This window comes from Scyliorhinus canicula, chromosome 16 (genome assembly GCF_902713615.1).
Source record: "Scyliorhinus canicula chromosome 16, sScyCan1.1, whole genome shotgun sequence".
NCBI classification, from domain to species: domain Eukaryota; kingdom Metazoa; phylum Chordata; class Chondrichthyes; order Carcharhiniformes; family Scyliorhinidae; genus Scyliorhinus; species Scyliorhinus canicula.
Genome location: NC_052161.1, coordinates 81,569,802 through 81,593,923, shown reverse-complemented (window position 1 = coordinate 81,593,923; position 24,122 = coordinate 81,569,802). Strand labels below are relative to the sequence as shown.

At 48.2% G+C, this 24,122-nt stretch overlaps 1 protein-coding gene across 3 annotated transcripts in view; it reads left to right on the top strand.

The window, feature by feature from the left end:
* The first annotated feature begins 321 nt into the window (after positions 1-321).
* The window catches only part of ddx21 (DEAD (Asp-Glu-Ala-Asp) box helicase 21), a 133,141-nt gene continuing 109,340 nt past the window's right edge, over positions 322-24,122 (top strand). For all 3 annotated transcript variants that reach the window (XM_038774010.1, XM_038774009.1, XM_038774008.1), the window contains exon 1: positions 322-534. In XM_038774010.1, the coding sequence (XP_038629938.1) occupies positions 490-534 (45 nt within the window). In that variant the 5' untranslated portion in view covers positions 322-489. The remainder of the gene's footprint in view (positions 535-24,122) is intronic.

Genomic DNA, 24,122 nt, shown 5'->3' with positions numbered 1-24,122 from the left:
CGCCGGAGGAATGGTCCGCTGTGTGGCTCTGCAGTACTGGTGTGGGCCGGAGCGGCGCTGTGGCCGGAGGAATGATCTGCGTGTGGTCCTGCAGTTCCCTGGTGAGCCCGAACTGCACTGTACCCGGAGGTGATTACTTTATTGACCTGCAGTACCAGAGTGAGCCGGAGTAGCGCTATCCCTGGAGTTTCGGGGCTTGGTCGCTTGTGCGCAGCTGCCGCTGCTGTACCGACCGGTCACTCTAAGCAGTACCCGAGTGATCCGGAGTAGCGCAGTCCCCGGAGGAATAATCTCCTGTGTGGTGCTGCAGTACCGGAGTGAGCCGGAGTAGCGCTGTACCTGGAGCTTCGGTGTTTGGTCGCTTGTGCGCAGCTGCCCTCTCTTTCCGGCTGCTGCTGTACCGACCGGTCATTCTGAACCGCGTGTCCCACTCCGTGTTCCAGAAATGCCGGCTCGACTCAGTTGCCAGCCCAGGACCCGGAGCACAGGATGGAACCCGAGTCCGTGAGCAAGAAGGGAGCCAAAAAAAGCAAGGTGAGGGCCGCGGCCCCGTATGGCAGATGGCTGTCTGGGCTGAAACCTGGAAAACGAGCGCTGCTCCTGGGCTGGGGAAGCTGCTGTTAGAGCCAGGCAGGAATGTCAGTCACAGAATCTGAGTTTTTACAGCACAGCAAGAAGTCCTTCGTCCGTGCCGGCCATCAAACACCTATCATAATCCCATTTTCCCGCAGTTGGTCCATAGCTTTGTACGTCATTTCAAGTGGTAATCTAAATATTTCTTCAATGTGAGTGTACCCCTCTCCACTACCCTTTCAAGCAGTGAGTTCCAGATTACAACTACCCTCTGGGTGGAAAAGTTTTTCCTCAATTCCCTCTAACCCCCCTGCCCGTGAGGGGCAGCATGGAGGCACGGTAGTTAGCACTGTTGCTTCACAGCACCAGGGACCCGGGTCAATCCCGGCTTGGGTCACTGCGGAGTTGCACCTTCTCTCCATGTCTCCATGGGTTTCCTCCGGGTGCTCCAGTTTCTCCCGCAAGACCCAAAAATGTGCTTGTTAGGTGAATTGGACATTCTGAATTCACCCCCTGTGTATCCAGACAGGCGCTGTTGTGTGGTGACATGGGGATTTTCACACTAACATCTTTGCAGTGCTAATGTAAGCCTACTTGTGCCATAAGATTATCATTACAACATAAATCTTTGATTATTGATCCCTCTGCTAAGGGAGAAAGTACCTTATCCACCCTGTGTTCCTCAATTTTAAATCGGGTGCCCAAAACACTCCAGCCAAGCAACATCCTGGTGAATCTCCTGTACTGCACCCTTTCTTGTATATATCACATATAGTGTGGCGACAAGTACGGCACACAGTACTCCAACTGTGGCCTAATGTGCATTTTATACAGTTCCATCGTAGTCTCCCTGCTCTTAGATTCTGTGCCTCGGTTAATAAAGTTAAGTATCCCATATGTTGTCTTAACACCTCCCCATCCTATCCTGCTCTCTTCAGAGATCTGTGAATCTCTGAGGCGGTGCAGACTCAATCGGCTGAATGGCCTCGCTCTGCACTGTGATTCCTCACTATTTATCACACCAATTTTTGTGTCATCTACAAACTTACAGATCATATCTGCTACATTAACATCTGGATCAGCAAGGGACTCAGCATCAATCTCTGTGGAACACGGGCTTCAACCATTGCCTTTGCCTCCTGCCATTAAGCCAATTTTGGATCCAAATTGCTGTTACCTTGACCAGTCTCCCATGTGTGACCTTGTCAAAAGCCTCACTGAATTCCATGAAGACTACATCAACTTTCCTCATCTACATACCTAGTCACCTCCTCTGAAAATTCTATCAGATTTGTTAGACATGAATTCTGCCCCCATTAAGCCTTTCACACTCTGACTATCCCAATTAATATTGGGGGAATTGAAATCCCCTGCTATTATTGCCCTATTATTTTTACATTTGAGACATACATACATACAAGACAATAAGAGATAGGAACAGAATTAGGCCATTCGGCCCACCGGGTCTACTCCGCCATTCGATCATGGTTGATAGGTTTGTCATTCCCATTCTGTCTTCTTCCCGTAACCCCTGATCCCTTTGTTAATCAAGAACCTAACTATCCTACCAGAACATAACCTCACACTTTTCCACATTGTAGTCAATCTGCCACTTATTTGCCCACTCTTCTTGCCTGTTCCAAGTCCTTCTACAGCCCCCCTTCCTCAACCCTCGACAGATCTTTGTATTATCGCAAACTTAGCAACAATACCCTCCGTTCCTTCTTCCAGATGGTTAATGTATATTGTGAAAAGTTGTGGTCCCAACCCCGGCCCCTCAGGTACACCATTGGTCACTGGCTGCCAACCTGAAAAATAAACCTTATCCCCACTCTGCCAGTCAGCCAATCCTCTCATGTCTGTACCTTGCCCTGGGCTATTATTTAGCAGCTTCCTGAACTGCATCTTATCAAAGGCCTTCTGGAAATCCAAAGAGATCATGTCCACTGGCTCTCCTTTGTCTAACTTCCTCAAAGATTTAACAGATTTGTCAGGCATGACCTCCCCTTGTCAAAGCCGTGCTGACTCAGTCCTATCTTATCATGCACTTCCCAGTATTCTGCAATCTCATCCTTTAATAATGGACTCAAATTTTTCTAACGATTGAAGTCGGACTAACTGGCTCATAATTTCCCATCATCTGCCCCCCTCCCTTAAATAGGAGCGTTACATTAGCCATTTTCCAGTCCTCTGGGCCCCTCCCTGTCACCAGTGATTCCTGAAAGATCACCGTCAATGCCTCCACAATCTCAGCTTTCTCCATTAAGACCCTGGACGCCGTCCTTCCAGTCCAGGTGTTTTCGATAAAAGGTGGATACCTTCAGACCTTTCAGCTTCCCCAGCATCTTCTTCTTGGGCACTACACTCACCTCTGCCCTGTGACTTTGAGGTTCTAGTATTGTCAAGTAACAATTCAGTTCCTTCGCCATTTTTGTTTCCTATTACTACTTCATCAGCCTCATTTTCCAGTGGTCCAATGTCTAATCTAGCCTCTCTTCCATTTTGTATATCGAAGCAAACTCTTGCAATCTTCTTTTGTATTACTAGATATCTTGCACTCAGTTCACCTTCTCCCCCCTTATTGCTTTTTAGTTGCCCCCGCTTGCTTTTAACGGCTTCTCAATAATCCTCGCCACATTATATGCTTTTTCCTTTGCTTTTATGTTTCCTTGATTTCCCTTGCCAGCAATGGTTGCCTCATCCTCTCAGCATGTTTCCTCCTTGGGAAGAATTTGTGCTGTGCTTCACGAATTATCCCCGAAAGCTCGTGTCGTTGCTGTTCTTATCTGCTATGCTCCTTTTCCAATCAATTCTGGCCAGCTCCTCACTCAGCTCCTGAACCAGAGGGGTACCAATATCCTGGGGGGGGAGATTTGCTAGTGCTCTTCGGGGGGGTTTAAACTAATTCAGCAGGGGGATGGGAACCTAAATTGTAGTCCCAGTGTACAGGATGTTGAGAGTAGTGAGGTCAGGGATAGGGTTAAAAGTTCGAAAGAGGGCACCGGCAAGCAGGACGCTGGTTTGAAGTGTGTCTACTTCAACGCCAGGAGAATCCGGAATAAGGTGGGTGAGCTTGCAGCATGGGTTGGTACCTGGGATCTCGATGTTGTGGCGATTTTGGAGACATGGGTAGAGCAGGGACAGGAATGATTGTTGCAGGTTCCAGGATTTAGATGTTTCTGTAAGAACAGAGAAGATGGTAAAAGAGGGGTGGTGTGGCATTGTTAATCAAGGAAAGTATTACGGCGGTAGAAAGGACGCTTGAGGACTCGTCTACTGAGGTAGTATGGGCCGAGGTTAGGAACAGGAGAGGAGAGGTCCACCCTGTTGGGAGTTGTCTATAGACCTCCGAATAGTTCCAGAGATGTAGAGGAAAGTATTGCAAAGATGATTCTCGACAGGAGCGAGAGTAACAGGGTAGTTGTTATGGGGGACTTTAACTTTCCAAATATTGACTGGAAATACTATAGTTCGAGTACTATAGATGGGTCAGTTTTTGTACAGTGTGTGCAGGAGGGTTTTCTGACACAGTATGTAGACAGGCTAACAAGGGGCGAGGCCACATTGGTTTTGGTACTGGGTAATGAACCCGGCCAGGTGTTAGATTTAGATGTAGGTGAGCACTTTGGTGATAGTGATCACAACTCGGTTATGTTTACTTTAGCAATGGGCAGGGATAGGTATATACCGCAAGGCAAGAATTATAGCTGGGGGAAAGGCAATTATGATGCTATTCGGCAAGATTTAGGATGTATAGGATAGGGAAAGAAACTGCAGGGGATGGGTACAATCGAAATGTGGAGCTTTTTCAAGGAACAGCTACTGCGTGTCCTTGATAAGTATGTACCTGTCAGGCAGGGAGAAAGTTGTCGAGCAAGGGAACTGGTGTTTACTAAGGAAGTTGAAGCACTTGTCAAGAGGAAGAAGAAGGCTTATGTTAGGATGAGACATGAAGGTTCAGTTAGGGCACTTGAGAGTTACAAGTTAGCCAGGAAGGACCTAAAGGGAGAGTTAAGAAGAGCGAGGAGAGGACACGAAAAGTCATTGGCGGATAGGATCAAGGAAAACCCTAAGGCTTTCTATAGGTATATCAGGAACAAAAGAATGACTAGAGTAAGATTAGGGCCAATCAAGGATAGTAGTGGAAAGTTGTGTGTGGAATCAGAGGAGATAGGGGAAGCGTTAAATGGATATTTTTCGTCAGTGTTTACACTGGAGAAAGACAATGTTGTCGAGGAGAACATTCAGGTTCAGTCGACCAGGCTAGATGGAATTGAGGTTCAAAAGGAGGAGGTGTTAGCAATTTTGGAAAATGTCAAAATAGATAAGTCCCCTAAGCCAGATGGGATTTATCCTAGGATTCTCTGGGAAGCCAGGGAGGAGATTGCAGAGCCTTTGTCCTTGATCTTTATGTCGTCTTTGTCGACAGGAATAGTGCCGGAAGACTGGAGGATAGCAAATGTTGTCCCCTTGTTGAAGAAGGGGAGTAGAGACAACCCTGGTAATTATAGACCTGTGAGCCTTACTTCGGTTGTGGGTAAAATGTTGGAAAAGGTTATAAGAGATAGGGTTCATAATCATCTTGAAAAGAACAAGTTGATTAGCGATAGTCAACACGGTTTTGTGAAGGGTAGGTCATGCCTCACAAACCTTATTGAGTTTTTTGAGAAGGTGACCAAACAGGTGGATCAGGGTAAAGCTGTTGATATGGTGTATATGGATTTCAGTAAGGCGTTTGATAAGGTTCCCCACGGTAGGCTATTGCAGAAAATAAGGAAGTATGGGATTGAAGGTGATTTAGCGGTTTGGATCAGTAATTGGCTAGCTGAAAGAAGACAGAGGGTGGTGGTTGATGGCAAATGTTCATCCTGGAGTTCAATTACTAGTGGTGTACCGCAAGGATCTGTTTTGGGGCCACTGCTGTTTGTCATTTTTATAAATGACCTGGAAGAGGGTGTAGAAGGATGGGTTAGTAAATTTGCAGATGACACAAAGGTCGGTGGAGTTGTGGATAGTGCTGAAGGATGTTATAGGATACAGAGGGACATAGATAAGCTGCAGAGCTGGGCTGCGAGGTGGCAGATGGAGTTTAATGCGGAAAAGTGTGAGGTGGTTCACTTTGGAAGGAGTAACAGGAATGCAGAGTACTGGGCTAATGGCAAGATTCTTGGCAGTGTAGATGAACAGAGAGATCTCGGCATCCAGGTACATAAATCCCTGAAATTTGCCACCCAGGTTAATAAGGCTGTTAAGAAGGCATATGGTGTGCTAGCCTTTATCAGCAGGGGGATTGTGTTTCGGAGCCACAAGGTCATGCTGCAGCTGTACATAACTCTGGTGCGGCCGCACCTGGAGTACTGCGTGCAGTTCTGGTCACCACATTATAGGAAGGATGTGGAAGCTTTGGAAAGGGTTCAGAGGAGATTTACTAGGATGTTGCCTGGTATGGAGGGAAGGTCTTACGAGGAAAGGCTCAGGGAATTGAGGTTGTTTTCGTTAGAGAGGAGAAGGCCGAGAGGTGACTTAATAGAGACATATAAGATAGTCAGAGGGTTAGATAGGGTGGACAGTGAGAGTCTTTTTCCTTGGATTGTGATGACCAACACGAGGGGACATAGCTTTAAATTGAGGGGTGATAGATATAGGACAGATGTCAGAGGCAGTTTCCTTACTCAGAGAGTAGTAGGGGTGTGGAACGCCCTGCCTGCAACAGTAGTAGACTCGCCAACTTTAAGGGCATTTAAGTGGTCACTGGATAGACATATGGATGAAAATGGAATAGTGTAGGTCAGATAGGCTTCAGATGGTTTCACAGGTCGGCGCAACATCGAGGGCCGAAGGGCCCGTACCGCACTGTAGTGTTCTATGTTCTCTGTTCTATATGGTTGTTTACTCATTTACTCAATTGTAAAACAGTTACACCTGATTCCAGAGTCTTCCCCCCCTCAAACTGCAGTGTAAATTCCATCATATTATGGTCACTGTGCCTTAAGGGTTCCTTCACCTTATGTTCCTTAATCAGGTCTACCTCATTACACATCATCAAATCTAGAATTGCCTGTTCCCTCATGGGCACAAGCTGTTCCAAGGACCACCTCGTAAACATTCCACATATTCCTTTTCTTGGGATCTGCTACCAATCTGATTTTCCCGGTCCACCTGCATATTGAAGTCTCCCATAATTATTGTAATATTGCCTTTCTTTACATGCCTTTTCTAACTCCTGAGTTATTCTCTGCCCCACATCCTGACTAATGCTTGTGGGCCTGTACATAACTCTTTTTTTTCCCTTTGCGTTTCCTCACCTCTACCCACACAGATTCCACGCCTTCCCACCCTATAATTGCTTCTTGTTATCGAGTTTGTTAAATTTTTGTTAGTAATAAGCACCCCCTCTGCCCATCTACCAATCCTTTCGATAGGACACATATCCATGGATATTTAGGTCCCAGCTCTGATCCCCTTGTTGTCATCTTACCCGCCAATTTTAATGTGCGCCACAAGCTCATTTACCTTGTTCTGTATATTGTGAGCATTTAAGCACAACACCCTCAGTCCTCTGTCGACTGCCCCCTTCTCATAGTTGTCCCCTTATCTACTGTGCCTGGTGTTAGATTCCTGCTGTTTTCTGTATTCTCTGTTCTGTTACAAAAACAGACAATACTGGACAACCTCTGGTCCGACAGCATCTGTTGTCACGGGAGTGTCCCTAAAGTGTTTTTGCCTCAGCACATGGCTTCAGTGATGTCATTGTGTTGGTGGAGCTGGCCTGTGACTGGGTTTTTACTTTTGTTTTTGAGTTGGTTTTACTTGCGCTTTGAGTTTGAACTGGTTTGTACAGCACAGGTTGAAAAAGAAGGATTTTTACCCTCTATCTGCATTTTAAAAGCTGTTTCCAGACTGCTTGATAACTTGAAAAGAAATAATTGTTTTATGGAAGAAATTCAAACCTGCTGTTTTGGAAACGACACAAGCACCCAAACCAGGTCTTGTGTGCTGGGTCACACCTTTGAAAAGGGTTTTCTGGGATCTTGTTATTAAATTGGAACAGCTTAAGGAGGAAATTTATTGAGGGAATAGAGTACTGTAGCTGTATTTATGTTGGTAGTTGATAAAAATGCTTACTGTGTGCGTTTATAAAAATGTTAACTAAATTCGTAGAATAAACTTTGTTTTTGGTTAAAAGTGCTTAAGGCCTCTGTTGAAAAAGGGGTGTGATGGATTTAGGTTATTCCGGACCTGGTAATACTTTATTAATAACCTATGCTCTAGGTTAACCCACCAAAAGAGGGAAATCCATTTCTCTACTAAGACTTAAAATAGATCTCACGAAGGGAGAATGCTTTTCTGGGTCTCAGACAGTTGAACAGGATCTCAGTTACTTTTTATGGGAAAAGTTCAGATATGTCACTCATAACTAAATCGAGACCTCTGTCATCGTGGGTCATAGTCATTTAAGACTTCCTAAATGAGTGTCTAGGATTTTAAACTTTGAGAGTAAGTCTACACAGTATAATTTTAATCGAAGTATTTTTATTGTAAAATACTCCCAATAGATGCATACATAATTGCAGAGTTAAAAATATACATTGATTAACAGTTTTTAGTTATCTGTTAATAATATAAAAACCCGTTAACAGTCCTTTGTTATCTGCTTACATTTCTTGTAAGAGAATGAGATATCTGAAACATGGAATATCCTAAAGTATCTCCTATCAATTTCTAACACAGTTCTGAGAAGCTTAACCGAAGCATACTTACAAAACCGTGATGGTCTTTGTTTGATGAGGCAAGCTTGAAGAACAGAGCTTTGACCCACACTCCTGCAGGGGAGTGAGAAGGTACCTCTCTGCCAAAATGCCCCTCTTTTTATAAATAAAATCTTCTAATCGGCAAAGGACTGTCTCTGTTGTCTTATCATTTATTGTTGGTTAATTGCCGATAGCAAATGGCTAATTTGATGTATTATCATCAATATATGTTTTAATAATTTTAGTGTCTGCGTGAATGTCAGGTGTCTTAAGATATATTAGCAAAGAGGGACTCATATAGAGATCTGTCTTTTTTCAGTGTTGTCATGTTTCTTAGATATCAAAACAGACACTTCTTTGAGGATGTTATCCTAAGTGTCAAGAGTTATATAGTTAAGGAAGGATTTGTGTATTTATTTATCTGAAGAATTTCCTGTCCTCATGGTTTGAATACTTATAGATACAGGGGAGTGATCTAAATAATTTACGGTGTGTCAAAGCAAGGTTTTCCTTATCCTGTATTTGTTTGGAATGTATTAATGATCCTTGAAGTCAGCTCGGAGTTTCTCCCAGCAAATGGTGACTTCTGGATGACCTTTAGCTGAAGTGGTTTTATTCCATTTTGAATTAAAATACTGGTTGTATTAATTTCTGTTGCCTTATTTCAAACAGAATTCTGCGACGAACGTGATATTCATCACGGGCTGTTTTAGCACAGTGGGCTAAACAGCTGGCTTGTAATGCAGAACAATGGCAGCAGCGCGGGTTCAATTCCCGTACTGGCCTCCCCGAACAGGCGCCGGAATGTGAACTAGGGGCTTTTCACAGTATTTTCATTGAAGCCTACTTGTGACAATAAGTGATTATTATTATAACACCTGAATGGCAGGCCTTTGTGCTCATTGTAACCAAAATAAATAAACAGTTGTAGGTCAGGTGAACTCCATGATATACTTTTGGAGTTTTCTAACCCCTGGCCCATAACAAATTAGGGGCTCTTCTGGGATAAAAGTCTATCTTTCGTGATTGGGTTGGCTCAGTGAACTTAAAGACAGAGAGGGGTGAGCATATTTGTGTCTGTTTTTCAGGTGACTGGCGATTACAGTGCAGATAATTTTTCTTTTTCAATTTTTCATTTCATTTCATGTCGATAAGGCCTTATCTGTAATCTTGTAGTCTGGCAGTGCTGGAGTTCTTGTTGCTAGTTGTCTATGTCCTCCGCTCTTGTTCCTCTGTGGATTGTCTTCCTCTTGGCTGGTAAAGGGTTCACCATTGTTGATGGCTGTCGAAGCTGCAGTCGAGTGGTGGGCTGCGTAGCACCCTTTATCCTTGAGACCGTTGCACTCTTTTGGGCGGTCCCAAGTGCAGGTCCAATGGATTGATCAGGTCTCGATCACCCTGATCGATCTTAGCCAATTGGGGGCGGACACCTTGATAGCCGGTCGGCCATAGCCGTCAGTGTCTGAGGCACGCAGGCCTTCCCAAATAAGGAAAGCAGGCGGCACTGAGTCTGCCACTTATTGTCAGTTTCTACCTGGAGCCCATTGTCCAAGAATGGCCCTTTTCCTTTGTTAGTTTCTGCATAAACCTGAGCTGCAGCCTTTTGTGTTATTGCATGCTGCAGCCTGTCTGTGCTCAGACTTGGCCAAATTTCCTATCAATCTCTGCGGGTGGCCATTTTAGATGGCCACATATCCCTCCTCTTTATCCTGAAGCGTGGTGGATCACAGAATTGGACTGCCCTGCATCTCCAGTCATCTGTCGGTCAAGTAAGGCCCTAACTCTAGTATTCAAACACATGCTACATAATACATTACAATCTGACCTAACTTCACACTGTTAAAAATATAAAATAATCTTATCTACCACAGTCATCCTATTTCTTTATAAAATTACAAAACATATATACCGTAGAGTTTTAAAGCAACAGCATCAAATTACACAGCATTACAGTATCAAAAAATCTCAACACAAGGAGGGTCTGAATAGCCAATTTAGCAGCAGATACATGTAAACTTGGGCAATTGAGTCTGTGTCCCAGGGAATCTCTTTAGTTTGTCTGAAATAAAGGGGTTTGGGTTGTAAACATAGGTCCCAAGTCCCGTGCGTCTAGTGATTTTTGCTTTCCACCTACGGAACTGGACTGTGAGGATAATGAGATAAATTAATGTAAACAGGATGAGGACTACAGCCAGGTGGGAGGTGAGGCGCACCATGGGGTGGACCTGAAGGTTAGAGCCCCAATCCCAGAAATCATCCCACCAAGTAGTGGCCTTGATTTCTGCGATCTGCTGGGTGACAGACATCCTTGGACTGCTGTATTACTTTGTTGAATGTTTTGTGAGCCGTGGCCAATTTTGCTTAATTTGGTGCAGTTCCTCAGGTAGGGATCGATGTTCAGTGTAGTGTTCTTTGTAATAATCCCCCAGGTTTTGCTGGAGTTTGTCAGTGGCATTGATGTCCAACCTTTCCCTTCTGTGGATGTTTATTAAATGTATGAGGCCCACCCTGGCCGGAATATCAGGTTTTATGCAGAAGGTCTTGTTGGTGATGTCACAGTGCCGTACTGCTATTGCTTTAGGGAGGTGGTCAAGCAGTACTCCCTTGTATGCTATCCGAATGATGTCTGTATCCAGGCTGCGTGCCTCTATGGTACAATTTAAAGATGTGTTTGTTCGGAAGTCACACATAGCATGCTCGTTCAAATAGACTGGGTTAGGGGCATTTGATTATCTCGTCGGTTTGCTGACATCTATTTAGAGTGGTGCCTATAAGCATTCCTTCCTTCTTTCTTCTCCACTGCATATGGTAAAATCCCGTCATGTCCTATCCAGACATTGTCGCTAATTATTCCTGTTTTCTACCTCAAATACCCTAAGTCCAGTCTGGTCGTCCTGAAATCATCCCTAAGGCTTTCCTGGAGACCCCTGCAGCCATCATTAAACGACACCTTTGTCAATTGCGTCATCTGGCGGCCAGATAATTTTGGATATTTATTCCCTACGAATAAGTGCTCCATCTGCTCATCGCTGATCCATGATGGAACCTGTCCACTGAGGACCTAAGTTCTCCTTTAATTGTTCAACCATCCGTTGCCCATACATGCTGCAAAGGGTTCTGCTGTTGGTCATTGTCCTCTATTTCCTCTTTGATAATTTGGGTTGTGGTCCTGGCATGTCCTTCTAACACGGTTACCATGTGGCTGTTTGCTGCGTTCCCTGTCAGTTCTCCCTTGGCTTCTTGTTGGTTGTTTTTGTTTATTGAATTTGTAGTTTGTTTGACTTGGTGGGTCAGGAGTCTGAGTTGGTTATCCAAATTAACCAAGTCTAGGGAGTTAATGGTCGCGACTCCTGCTCCGTATGCTGTGGCTGCGTCATTTACCAGTCCCCTTTTTACTCTGTCCTGTCTTTCGTCCATCACTCCCTTTCATCCTAGTAGCCTACGAGTCAAGTGGCAGTAAAACAGTTTTAATTGGAGAGAGCACCACTCTGGTAGTTGAGTCCCAGCTATGTCTACCGCCACAGGCACCAATTCGTGGTGGATGTTCTCATACAGGGTTTTCCCTGTGGGCTTTAGTACCAATCTGTTTTGTGGTCCGGGGGTAGCTTCAGGATAAATAGATGGTGAGGTGTCTGGGGCTGGCTTGGATCCTGGCCTGATTTTGTATAGGGCAAAATTACCCTCTTATGAGTATCCTGGGGCATCTTTGCCCAAGTTTCAATCCTTTTCCAGGGCTTTTCGCTAAATATCCAATTTCAGGGCACACTTTGCTTGAAAATCCCCACCATCCCCTTTTACTGTGATGCTTATATAGCAATCTGATGAGGTCCCACTGCATTTTTTTGTATATTGTCCATTGATTGTCCCGAATATGATGCTTTTGTTGGGGTGTATCCATAATACACCATCCTCCAATTCCCCTGCATTAGGTGGGGCAAACCATAGATACTCTGGGTACTGAAAGTTCACATTGTCCAATGGTTTGATTCTGGCGATGTTGCGATGATGAAGAATTCAGGGTTCATCCTGTGGCTTTCGTTTGTGTCGTCCGTGGGCGTCCTAGGGAGATCAAGCATAGTGTTGATTATTATCGTATGTTCACTATCTGTGTTTTATTTACACCATAAGACACAAGAGCATAATTAGGCCACTTGGCCCATCGAGTTTGCTCCGCCATTCAATCCTGGCTAATATTTTTGCATCCCCATTACCCCAGATCCCCTTATTAATCAAGAAATCAATTTCAAACGCCATTCCATAATTACGTTGTCACCATTCGTGACTCCCCAGTTTTCTTTTTAAAATATGCCTTTTCTTTACACGGCCTTTTTGTCTGAGGCTTGGAGTGGTCGGAAACTGTCTTCAACCAACTCCATCTTTATCACAGCCATGCAATGATTGAGGTATGCCGAATTTTAGCGTGGCCAGTTTTAGTTTCCTCTCGGGAGCACAGAGGTTTTCATTTCGGCACACAGATTCCAACTTAAAAAGGGTCGAAGTTTAGGGCAACCCTTATTTCATAGTAACAGCGATCACCAATGGGTGTATAAGTGTAAATAGCAGTTGGGAGTGGCCCGAAGGAGCCTAGAGGAATGGGAAAAGGACAAGGGGTTGAAACTGGAAGGTTGGGCACAGAAATAAATACATTATTCGTCCCACAACCAACCGTGGGGTTTGGAGATGATCAGGGTGGTGCGTATGGTCTGCGGCAGGTGACGAATGGGTGGTGTCCCCGGGTAGGGCGAGGGAAATACCGTTACTCCACTACCTGAGCATTAAAACAGGATGAGTGCATATCTAGGTGGGGTATCACCTACGTCTGAGCTGGGATGTGGGTGGCCAAACTGGGAAGCTGTACGAAGAAAGAATGCAAAAGTTGTATTCTGGAATATTGGTGGTGGGGAGAGGAAGAATGCAAAGATGGTCCACCAGCAACTGGTGTGAAAGATTGCTAATGTTTCTCGCGCATGTTGCGTGAGAAAAATGCAAAAAGGTGGTTAACAGTAAACGGACAAAAAAATGCCAAGGTTGTCTTGCAGCATATAGCGGGAGAAAGAATACCACAGTTGTGTATGAGCATATTGTGGAAAGGGGAAAAAATGCCAACGTTGTGTTCCAATATGTCGAGATGGTGTCCACATGAGGTAGGAGAAGAGGTTTGTGTGAGGAAGAATATTTTTTTAAAAAGAGCATGTGTGAAATCATGTAGCTTGCTTATAGCGAGGTGTCCGATTTTGATCATCTGGATACCTCAAATAATGGTGCTCCACACACCTCAGAACAGTGTGTGGCCCATCTGTTTTTGTAGTATCCCCAGAAGAGGCTCATCTATTGAATCATCTGCCTCCCCTGGTCGCCACACTCATGTTTGCTGGTTCATAGTATTCATTGGATGAGCAGCTACTGCACTCTGGTCCTCCAATCTAATTAATCACTTTACATGATCATGTTCCCAAAGTGGAGTGTTGGGAGGTAGGGTGAGTGTAGGGCGGTCATGTTCTGGGTTTAGATGGGCTGAAGCGATGCTACTAGGGGAATGGGGGAGATCCGGTAAGTCGTGCCAGTCAGTCAGTGTACCGAGGTCAAGCAAGTTGCTGTGTTCATTTAAGTCGAGCAGATCCTCTGGATCAAGTTCAAGTTTGTGCGAGTAAGTGTGGGTGGGGCACTGAGGGAGGTGTTGTCATACTGGAACCGTGGTTGATTGGTGGGTGGTGCATCATCCTCTCCCATTGCCACGGTGATGTAGTGGGCGTAGTTACATTGGGCTCCATAGGCTTTGAGCTGATTTATGTGGGACCAGCCAGTCTTGCTGTTTATTTTACAAATGGAGGAGCTCACTTTGTCAGAAATGGTGTAGGGACCAGCAAATTTAGGGGACAGGAAGGAGCTTGGGTTGTACAGCGAGATGATAACTTGCTGCCGGACTGTATCGTGTAGACCTTTTTGTCGAAGTAGGGCTTATTCTGCTTCTAGTGCCGAGTCGGACAGCAGCAGCCATCGGGGCTGCTTTAATATTCTCCGTGATCTGCTGCACTGCTTTTTCATGGGTGAGGGCTGTCATAGCGGGGTCAGCCAAATCGAGTCCCAATAAATATTCTTTCATGGGCCTGCCAGTCATAAGTGTGTGAGGGGTGAAGCCGGTGGAGCTGGAAACAATGTTTCTGATGATCATTAGGGCGAAAGGGCGATCATTACGTCCCATGTGGTATTATTACACTGTCTTTCTAATTATGGACTTTAAAGTGCGGTTCATGTGCTCTACTATGCCGCTGGACTGGGGATGGTATGCTATGTGGAAATTCTGCTTGATTCCAAACATAGCAATGAAATTCTGCATTACCCTGCCGGTGAAGTGGGTCCCTTGATCTGATTCTATACTGCGGGGAAGACCCCAGCGTGTGAATATCTGATGGGTTAAAATCTTAGCGGTGGCTTTTGCTGTGATGGTGCGGGTGGGAAAGGCCTTGACCCATTTGGTAAACATGTCAATGATGACCAGGACGTATTTAAAGCCATTTCTACACGATGGGAGTGGCCCAATGTCATCCGTCAGGAGATCAGGAGCAGCACAGTACTACAGTGGTTAGCACAGATGCTTCACAGCGCCAGGGTCCCAGGTTTGATTCCTGGTTTGGGTCACTGTCTGTGTGGAATCTGCCCATTCTCCCCGTGTCTACGTGGGTTTCCTCCGGGTGCTCTGGTTTCCTCCCACCGTCCAAAGATGTGCAGGTTAGGTGGATTGGTCATTATAAATTGCCTTTGGTGTCCAGCAAGGTTAGGTGGGGTTACTGGGTTATAGGGATAGGGTGGAAGTGTGGGCTTAAGTGGGATGCTCTTTCCAAGGGCCGGCGCAGACTCCATGGGCCGAACGGCCTCCTTCTGCGCTGTAAATTCTATGATTTGTCCAGGGGCCTTCTACAGAACGGGTGTGCCTTAAATGTCCCTTCCTGGCATACCAGTCGGGGTTGTTCTGAGTGCGGATGAGGCCGTTCTGTATGTAATGGGTTACATCCTCCCTTAATTCAAGCCACCAGCACATGGTTTTCAGGTGATCTATGGTAGTGTCTATACCCTGGTCTCCCTGTCCATCATGGAATTGGTATATGAGCTGATTTCTTAAGATTAAACCTGTATGTTGAGCTTGTCCGTCCATTTATCATATGGGGCCGGGCAATTACCGTTCAGAACCTCTTGATGGACTTGTCTGCGCATTCTGCTTGGGCTAGATCCGCTATGCTAGTCTGAACCGCATTCATTGCTTCGCGTCCGGGTGGTTGCCAAAAGTGACCATTGCAGAGGTGCGGTGGTGACTCTTAACTTTAATAAGAACAAAGAACAAAGAAATTTACAGCACAGGAACAGGCCCTTCGGCCCTCCCAGCCTGCGCCGATCCAGATCCTTTATCTAAACCTGTCTCCTATTTTCCAAGGTCTACTTCCCTCTGTTCCCACCCATTCATATACCTGTCTAGATGCTTCTGAAATGATGCTATCGTGTCCACCTCTACCACCTCCGCTGGTAAAGCGTTCCAGGCACCCACCACCCTCTGCGTAAAAAAACTTTCCACGCACATCTCCCTTAAACTTTCCCCCTCTCACCTTGAAATCGTGACCCCTTGTAACTGACACCCCCACTCTTGGGAAAAGCTTGTTGCTATCCACCCTGTCCATACCTCTCATAATTTTGTAGACCTCAATCAGGTCCCCCCCTCAACCTCCGTCTTTCCAATGAAAACAATCCTAATCTACTCAACCTTTCTTCATAGCTAGCACCCTCCATACCAGGCAACATCCTGGTGAACCTCCTCTGCACCCTCTCCAAGGCATCCACATCCTTCTGGTAATGTGGCGACCAGAACTGGACGCAGTATTCCAAATGTGGCCGAACCAAAGTCCGATACAACTGTAACATGACCTGCCAACTCTTGTACTCAATACCCAGTCCGATGAAGGCAAGCATGCTGTATGCCTTCTTGACCACTCTATCAACCTGCGTTGCCACCTTCAGGGTACAATGGATCTGAACTCCCAGATCTCTCTGCACAAGAATTTTCCCCAAGGCCCTTCCATTGACCATATAGTCCGCTCTTGAATTTGTTCTTCCAAAATGCATCACCTCGCATTTGCCTGGATTGAACTCCATCTGCCATTTCACTGCCCAACTCTCCAATCTATCTATATTTTGTTGTATTCTCTGACAGTCCTCCTCGCTATCTGCAACTCCACCAATCTTAGTATCATCTACAAACTTGCTAATCAGACCACCTATACCTTCCTCCAGGTCATTTATGTAGATCACAAACAACAGTGGTCCGAGCACGGATCCCTGTGGAACACCACTAGTCACCCTTCTCCATTTTGAGACACTCCCTTCCACCACTACTCTCTGTCTCCTGTTGCCCAGCCAGTTCTTTATCCATCTAGCTAGTACCCCCTGAACCCCATACGACTTCACTTTTTCCATCAACCTGCCATGGGAAACCTTATCAAACGCCTTACGAAAGTCCATGTATACGACATCTACAGCCCTTCCCATATGAATTAACTTTTTTTTTAATAAACAATTTTATTGAGTTAGTTTTTGGCTTTATAAACAGTTACAGACATCATCAGAAAGGAAGCAAAAAAGGCAAAAATGTGCAAACATCCACGTACTTTCAATACTTCCATCGTACCGTATTGCACAAGCCCGCTCCCCTCCCACCCGTACTACCCGCCATATTTTCCCTCCTACTCTACTCTACCCCCCGCCTCCCCCCACCCCCCTGCTGACGCTCACTCTCCCGCAAAGAAGTCAATAAATGGTTGCCACCTCCGGGTGAACCCCTGCACAGATCCCCTCAAGGCGAACTTAATTTTTTCCATCCCCAGGAAACTTGACATGTCCGCAAGCCACCACTCAGTCTTCGGGGGCTTTGAGTCCCTCCACGCCAATAATATTCGTCGCCGGGCTATCAGGGAAGCAAAGGCCAGCACATCGGCCGCTTTCTCCCCGTGGATGCCCGGGTCTTCCGAAACCCCAAAAATTGCCACCCCTGGACTCATCCCCACCCTTGTTTTTAGCACCTGGGACATGACCCCCGCAAATCCCTCCCAGTACCCCCTCAGCTCAGGGCATGCCCAAAACATGTGCACATGGTTCGCTGGTCCTCCCGCGCACCTAGCGCATTTGTCCTCTATCCCGAAAAATTTGCTCATCCGAGCCACCGTCATATGGGCCCGGTGAACAACCTTAAATTGGATCAGCCCGAGCCTAGCACATGTCGCGGTCGAGTTTACCCTACTCAGGGCCTCTGCCCACAGCCCATCCTCCATTTCCCCGCCTAGCTCCTCCTCCCATTTAAGTTTCAGTTCCTCTGTCTGGGACCCTTCCTCCCTCATGAGCACCTTATAAATACCCGAGACTCTACCCTCCCCTTCGTCCCTCCCAGAGACTATTCTGTCTAGGATCCCCATTGGCGGGAGGCGTGGGAAGGATGGGACCTGTCTACGAACAAAGTCCCGCAACTGTAGGTATCTAAAATCATTTCCCCATACCAACCCAAATTTCTCCTCCAAGCTCCTCAAACTCGCGAAGCTCCCTTCCAGGAACATATCACCCACCCTTCCCGCCCCTGCTCGCCGCCATACTCGGAACCCCCCATCCATACTGCCGGGGGAAAACCGATGGTTGTCGCAGATTGGCGCCCAGACAGACGCCCCCATCTCCCCCACATGCCTCCTCCACTGGCCCCATATCCGCAGGGTCGCCACCACTACCGGGCTGGTGGTGTACTTGGCCGGCGGCAGCGGTAGAGGAGCCGTGACCAGGGCTTCCAAACTGGAGCCCCTGCACGAAGCCGCCTCCACCCGCTCCCAAATAGACCCCGTACCCACCATCCACTTCCTTATCATAGCGATGTTGGCCGCCCAGTAATAATTGACCAGACTCGGCAACGCCAGCCCTCCCTCGCTGCGGTTCCTCTCCAACATCGCCTTCTTCACCCGCGGAGACTTTCCCGCCCAGACAAAGCTCATGATCAGCCCGTTAAGTCTTTTGAAGAAGGACTGTGGGATAAAGATCGGGAGGCACTGAAAAATAAACAAAAATCGAGGGAGGATTGTCATCTTTACAGTCTGCACCCTCCCTGCCAGCGACCGCGGGAGTGCATCCCATCTCCGAAACTCTCCCTTCATTTGCTCCACCACCCTGGCCAAATTTAACTTATGCAGCCTGCCCCAGTCTCGTGCCACCTGGATTCCCAAATACTGGAAATTTTCCTCAACTAACCTAAACGGTAGCCCCCTCAATCTGTTCTCCTGGCCCCTTGCCTGTACCACAAACATTTCACTCTTGACCGTATTTAATTTGTATCCTGAGAACTGGCCGAACTCCCTCAGCATTCCCAGTATAGTTCCCATCCCGGCCACTGGGTCCGACACGTACAGGAGCAGGTCGTCTGCATAAAGAGAAACCCTGTGTTCAACCCCGCCCCTCACCATCCCCTTCTAACCCTCTGCGGCTCTCAGCGCAATCGCCAGCGGCTCTATGGCCAGCGCAAACAGCAGCGGGGAGAGCGGGCAGCCCTGCCTGGTCCCTCGGTACAACCTAAAGTACTCCAACACTTCTCTGTTGGTCCTGACGCTGGCCCTCGGGGCCTGATATAATAATTTGATCCAATCCACCAATCCCTCCCCGAACCCAAACCGTCCGAGCACCTCCCATAGATATTCCCACTCCACCCGGTCAAAGGCCTTCTCGGCGTCCATAGCCACCACTACCTCCACCTCTCTACCCGCCGGGGGCATCATTATCACATTGAGCAATCTCCTCAGATTGGCCGCCAGCTGCCTACCTTTCACGAACCCCGTTTGATCCTCCCCAATCACCTCCGGTACACAGTCCTCCATTCTACCCGCCTGTACCTTTGCCAGGAGCTTGGCATCTACATTAATCAGGGAGATTGGCCTGTAGGACCCGCACACCTGCGGGTCTTTACCCCGCTTTAATATCAGAGATATGGTGGCTTGTGACATCGTCGGCGGCAGGGTCCCTCTGTCCCTTGCCTCATTGAAAACCCTCGCCAAGACCGGGCCCACCAGCTCCGAGAACTTCCTATAAAACTCTACTGGGTATCCATCCGGCCCCGGGGACTTCCCCGACTGCATGGCCTTTAGGCCCCCCAATACCTCCTCTACTCTAATCGGGGCCCCCAGCTCTTCCACTCGCCTCCCCCCCCCCCCAACTGTTGGGAATGTTAACCCATCCAGAAACCTTTTCATCCCCTCCGGTTCTTCTGCCGGCTCCGAAGTATACAGCTTACGATAGAAGTCCCGGAATACCCTATTCAATTCTGCCGGATCCTCCACTTTGTGCCCCCCCCTCGTCCCTCACTCTACCTATTTCCCTGGCCACCTCCCTCCTCCTAAGTTGCTGCGCGAACAGTCTGCTAGCCTTTTCCCCATACTCGTACACCACTCCCCTCGCCTTCCTAAGCTGTTCCACGGCCCTGCTCGTGGATAGTGCCCCCAGTTCCGCCTGTAGCCTCTGCCTCTCCCTGAGTAAAACCTCCCCCGGGGACTCCGCGTGCTCTTCATCTATCCGGCCCATTTCCCTGACCAATCTATCCATCTCTGCCCGGTCTGCCTTGGCTCTATGGGCCCCAATTGAAATCAGCTCCCCACGCACTACTGCCTTTAGCGCCTCCCATACGGTCGCCGCTGAGACCTCCCCAGTGTCATTCATCTGCAGGTAATTTTTTATACATTTCCGAAGCCTCTCGCAGATCCCCTCCTCCGACAGCAGTCCCACATCTAGCGTTGATAACTCGCTCCCCCGAACTGCAGGTCCACCCAATGCGGGGCATGGTCTGAAATGGTAATTGCTGAGTATTCCGTGTTCTTTACCTCCCCCATACAGTCCCTGCTTAGCACAAAGAAATCTATCCTGGAATATACTTTGTGGACGTGCGAGTAAAACGAGTAGCCCCTTCCTGTTGGCTGTCCCTCTCTCCAGGGGTCCACTGCCCCCATTTGCTCCATAAACCCTTTCAGCTCCCTTGCCATTGCTGAGAGTCTACCCGTTCTGGGACACGACCGATCCAAAGTCGGGTCAAGGACCATGTTAAAGTCCCCTCCCATTATTAGCCTGCGAGAATCCAAGTCCGGGATCTTCCCCAGCACTCTTTTAATGAAGTCCACGTCATCCCAGTTCGGGGCATATATATTCACCAGCACCACTCTTCTCCCCTCCAGCCTGCCCCGTACCATCAGGTATCTGCCCCCCCTGTCTGCGGATATGCCCTCTGCCACAAATTACACGCGCTTGTTGATCATGATTGCCACCCCTCTGGACTTCGAGTCCAAGTCCGAGTGGAAGACCTGGCTAATCCAGCCCTTCCTTAGCCTGGTCTGGTCTGACACTTTCAGATGTGTCTCCTGCAACATAATTACGTCCGCCCTCAGGGCCCGCAAGTGCGCGAACACCTGCGCCCTCTTAACCGGCCCATTCAGTCCCTTGACGTTCCAGGTGATCAGCCTGGTCGGGGGGCACATCCCACCCCCCCCCACCCCGCCGGTCAGCCATAGCCTTTCTCGGGCCGGCCCCTGACCCGTGCGTCGCGCCCTTCCTGGCCCGCCCTATAGCTGCCTCCACCCTCGACCTCCTTTCCAGTGCCTATTTCAAGTCCCTCTCCCGTCAGCAGAACAACCCCCCCCTCCCCTAACCCCATCCCCCGATACCCCCACCCCTGCCATCTACTGGCTGTAACTTCCCCCCCCATCTGACTTCCTTGACTAGCCAATCTGCTAGCCCGGTGACTCAACACTCCGGCGCCTTCCTGTCCCATTCCCCTTGTTTCCCCGCCCTCCTCCCCGCCCACTGGGGCAAGCCGGCTCCAGTGTCTTCCGCGAGCTGCACAAAAAGCCCAAACAGGAAAAAAAAAGGGAAAAAACATAGAAAAAAGAGAAAAAGCACATAAATGTCCATGAACAAAGGAAAGAGTCTCAAATGTTCCGCTTGGCCCCTTTGGCCCAGCAAACCGTTGAGCAGCAGTCCAGGCACATTCGGCGTTCCTCCCCACAGAAATCCTCGGGCCCTAACTCGCGTCCTTGGGGCCTCCTTTCGGGACCAGCCCCAGGTCCCTCACAAAATCCATCGCTTCTTCGGGCTCGGAAAAGTAGTGGTGTTGACCCTGGTGCGTGACCCATAGCCGAGCTGGGACCAGCAGACCAAACTTCACGTGCTTCTTGAACAGCACCTCCTTGACATTCTTAAAGGCTGCTCGCCGCCGAGCCACCTCCTGGCTTAGGTCCTGATAGATGCGGAGAACACTGTTATTCCACGTGCTGCTCCTGGCGCTCTTTGCCCACTGCAGCACCCGCTCCTTGTCCACGAACCTGTGGAACCTAATCACCATCGGGCGGGGGGGTCCGCCCAGCCGCCCCTGCCTTGCCTGCACCCTGTGTGCCCCCTCCAGCTCCAGCGGTCGCGGAAAGGCTTCGGCCCCCATCAGCTGCTTCAGCAGGTCTGCTACAAACGCTGCAGCATCAGCTCCCTCCGCCCCCTCCGGGAGGCCGACCATCCTCGGATTGTTCCTGCGGACTCTATTCTCCAGCTCCTCCACTCTGTCCAGCAGTCTTCTCTGCCGCTCTTTCAGGCCGTCCACTTCTAGCGCTGCAACCGTTTGCGCATCCGCCTGCTCCTCCACCGCTTCTCCCAGCTCCTTAACTTTAACATCCTGGGCGTCCAGCCTCTGGTTCAGCTGATCCACCGCTTTCTGGATTGGGTCCAAGCTGTCCCGCTTCAGCGCTTCAAAACTGGACTTCATTACCTGGAGCATGTTATCCAGCGCCAGCTGGATTGCTGAGTCCGGGGTCCGTGTGTCCGCCATCTTAGGTCCCAGGTAATTTTCTTCAGGTCCTTGTCTCTGTCCCTTTTTCTCCTTCTTCTGCTTTCTGGAATCCCGCTGTTCCATATGCCGCAGCCCGCTCCTCAGCACCTCCGCTGCCGCTTTCCTTCGCCCAGCTCCTTCAATTTTACCTCCTGGGCATCTGAAGTGGGTCCAAGCTGTCCCTCCTCAGCAACTCCAAACTTTTTCTTTTTCCCTTTGTCCTGGAGGAAGGAAGGTCCGTGGGTCCGCCATCTTACCCTGCAGGTCAGCTTCCTCCTTTCCTCCGTCTCTCTCTCCTTCCTCCTCACCTGCTGGCCTCCCACACTTTCATCTTCTGCAGCCGCTCTCCTCTTCTATTCCCGGCAGCCTTTCTGCCGCCTCCGTGGTCCCGCTATCGCGGGGAAACAGCTGTTCAGGCCCGCCGGAGTGAGAGCCCACCGAATGTGCGGCTCACTCGGACATCGCCGCCACCGGAAGTCCATATCAATTAACTTTGTCACTTCCTCAAAGAATTCTTTTAGGTTTGTAAGACATGACCTTCCCTGCACAAAACCATGCTGCCTATCACTGATAAGTCTATTTTCTTCCAGATGTGAATAGATCCTATCCCTCAGTATCTTCTCCAACAGTTTGCCTACCACTGACGTCAAGCTCACAGGTCTATAATTCCCTGGATTATCCCTGCTACCCTTCTTAAACAAAGGGACAACATTAGCAATTCTCCAGTCCTCCGGGACCTCACCCGTGCTCAAGGATGCTGCAAAGATATCTGTTAAGGCCCCAGCTATTTCGACCCTCGCTTCCCTCAGTAACCTGGGATAGATCCCATCCGGTCCTGCGGACTTGTCCACCTTAATGTCTTTTAGAATACCCAAAACTTCCCCCTTCCATATGACAACTTGACCGAGAGTATTTAAACATCCATCCCTAGCCTCAACATCCGTCTTGTCCCTCTCCTTTGTGAATACCGATGCAAAGTACTCATTAAGAATCTTACCCATTTCCTCTGAGTCCACGCATAAATTTCCTCTTTTGTCTTTAAGTGGGCCAATCCTTTCTCTAGTTACTCTCTTGCTCCTTACATACGAATAAAATGCTTTGGGATTTTCCTTAACCCTGTTAGCCAAAGATATTTCATGACCCCTTTTAGCCCTCTTTATTGCGCGTTTGAGATTCGTCCTACTTTCCCGATATTCCTCCAAAGCTTCATCAGTTTTGAGTTGCCTCGATCCTATGTATGCTTCCTTTTTCATCTTAGCTAGTCTCACAATTTCACCCGTCATCCATGGTTCCCTAATCTTGCCATTTCTATCTTTCAGTTTCACAGGAACATGTCTGTCCTGTGTAGCTGTATGTAGCTTCTTTAATAATGTGCTTGAATAAGGGGGCTGAGGGTAGGGGCTTACCGTCGGCAGAAACAAAACCACGAGCTTCCCACAGGGAAAGGAACTTGGTCAAACTGTTGCAGACATGCATGCTCTCTGAGTATATGTCAGCAGGCGTTGGGAAAGATTCCGGGTGGGCAGCCATATAAGCTATGGCTGCAAGTTCAGCAGCCTGGGCTCCTAGGTGTCCTGGTAGATTAAGGACGACTACTTCTGTGGGTGTCCCTGTGAATCCTCCATATATATACCACACCCAGTTATCCTATTGCCATCCTCAATAGTGGAAGAGCCATCTACATAAATTTTGAATGCGTCACTCAATTGTTGGGGTCCTGCCGCCTTGTTGCCTGCCCATGGCTGTAGTGATCTGGGAATGAAGGGTAACCCGACAGGGTGTTTGGCTGTTATCACCTGGCACTCGTGTGGGGTTCCTCCATAGTGTAAATTATCTGCCAAAAATGTTGGGACCTTGATGCATTTTACAGAGATGTCCCTGCCCTGTAGTAGTAATGTCCATTGCACGGCTCGAACCTGGTTAACTGA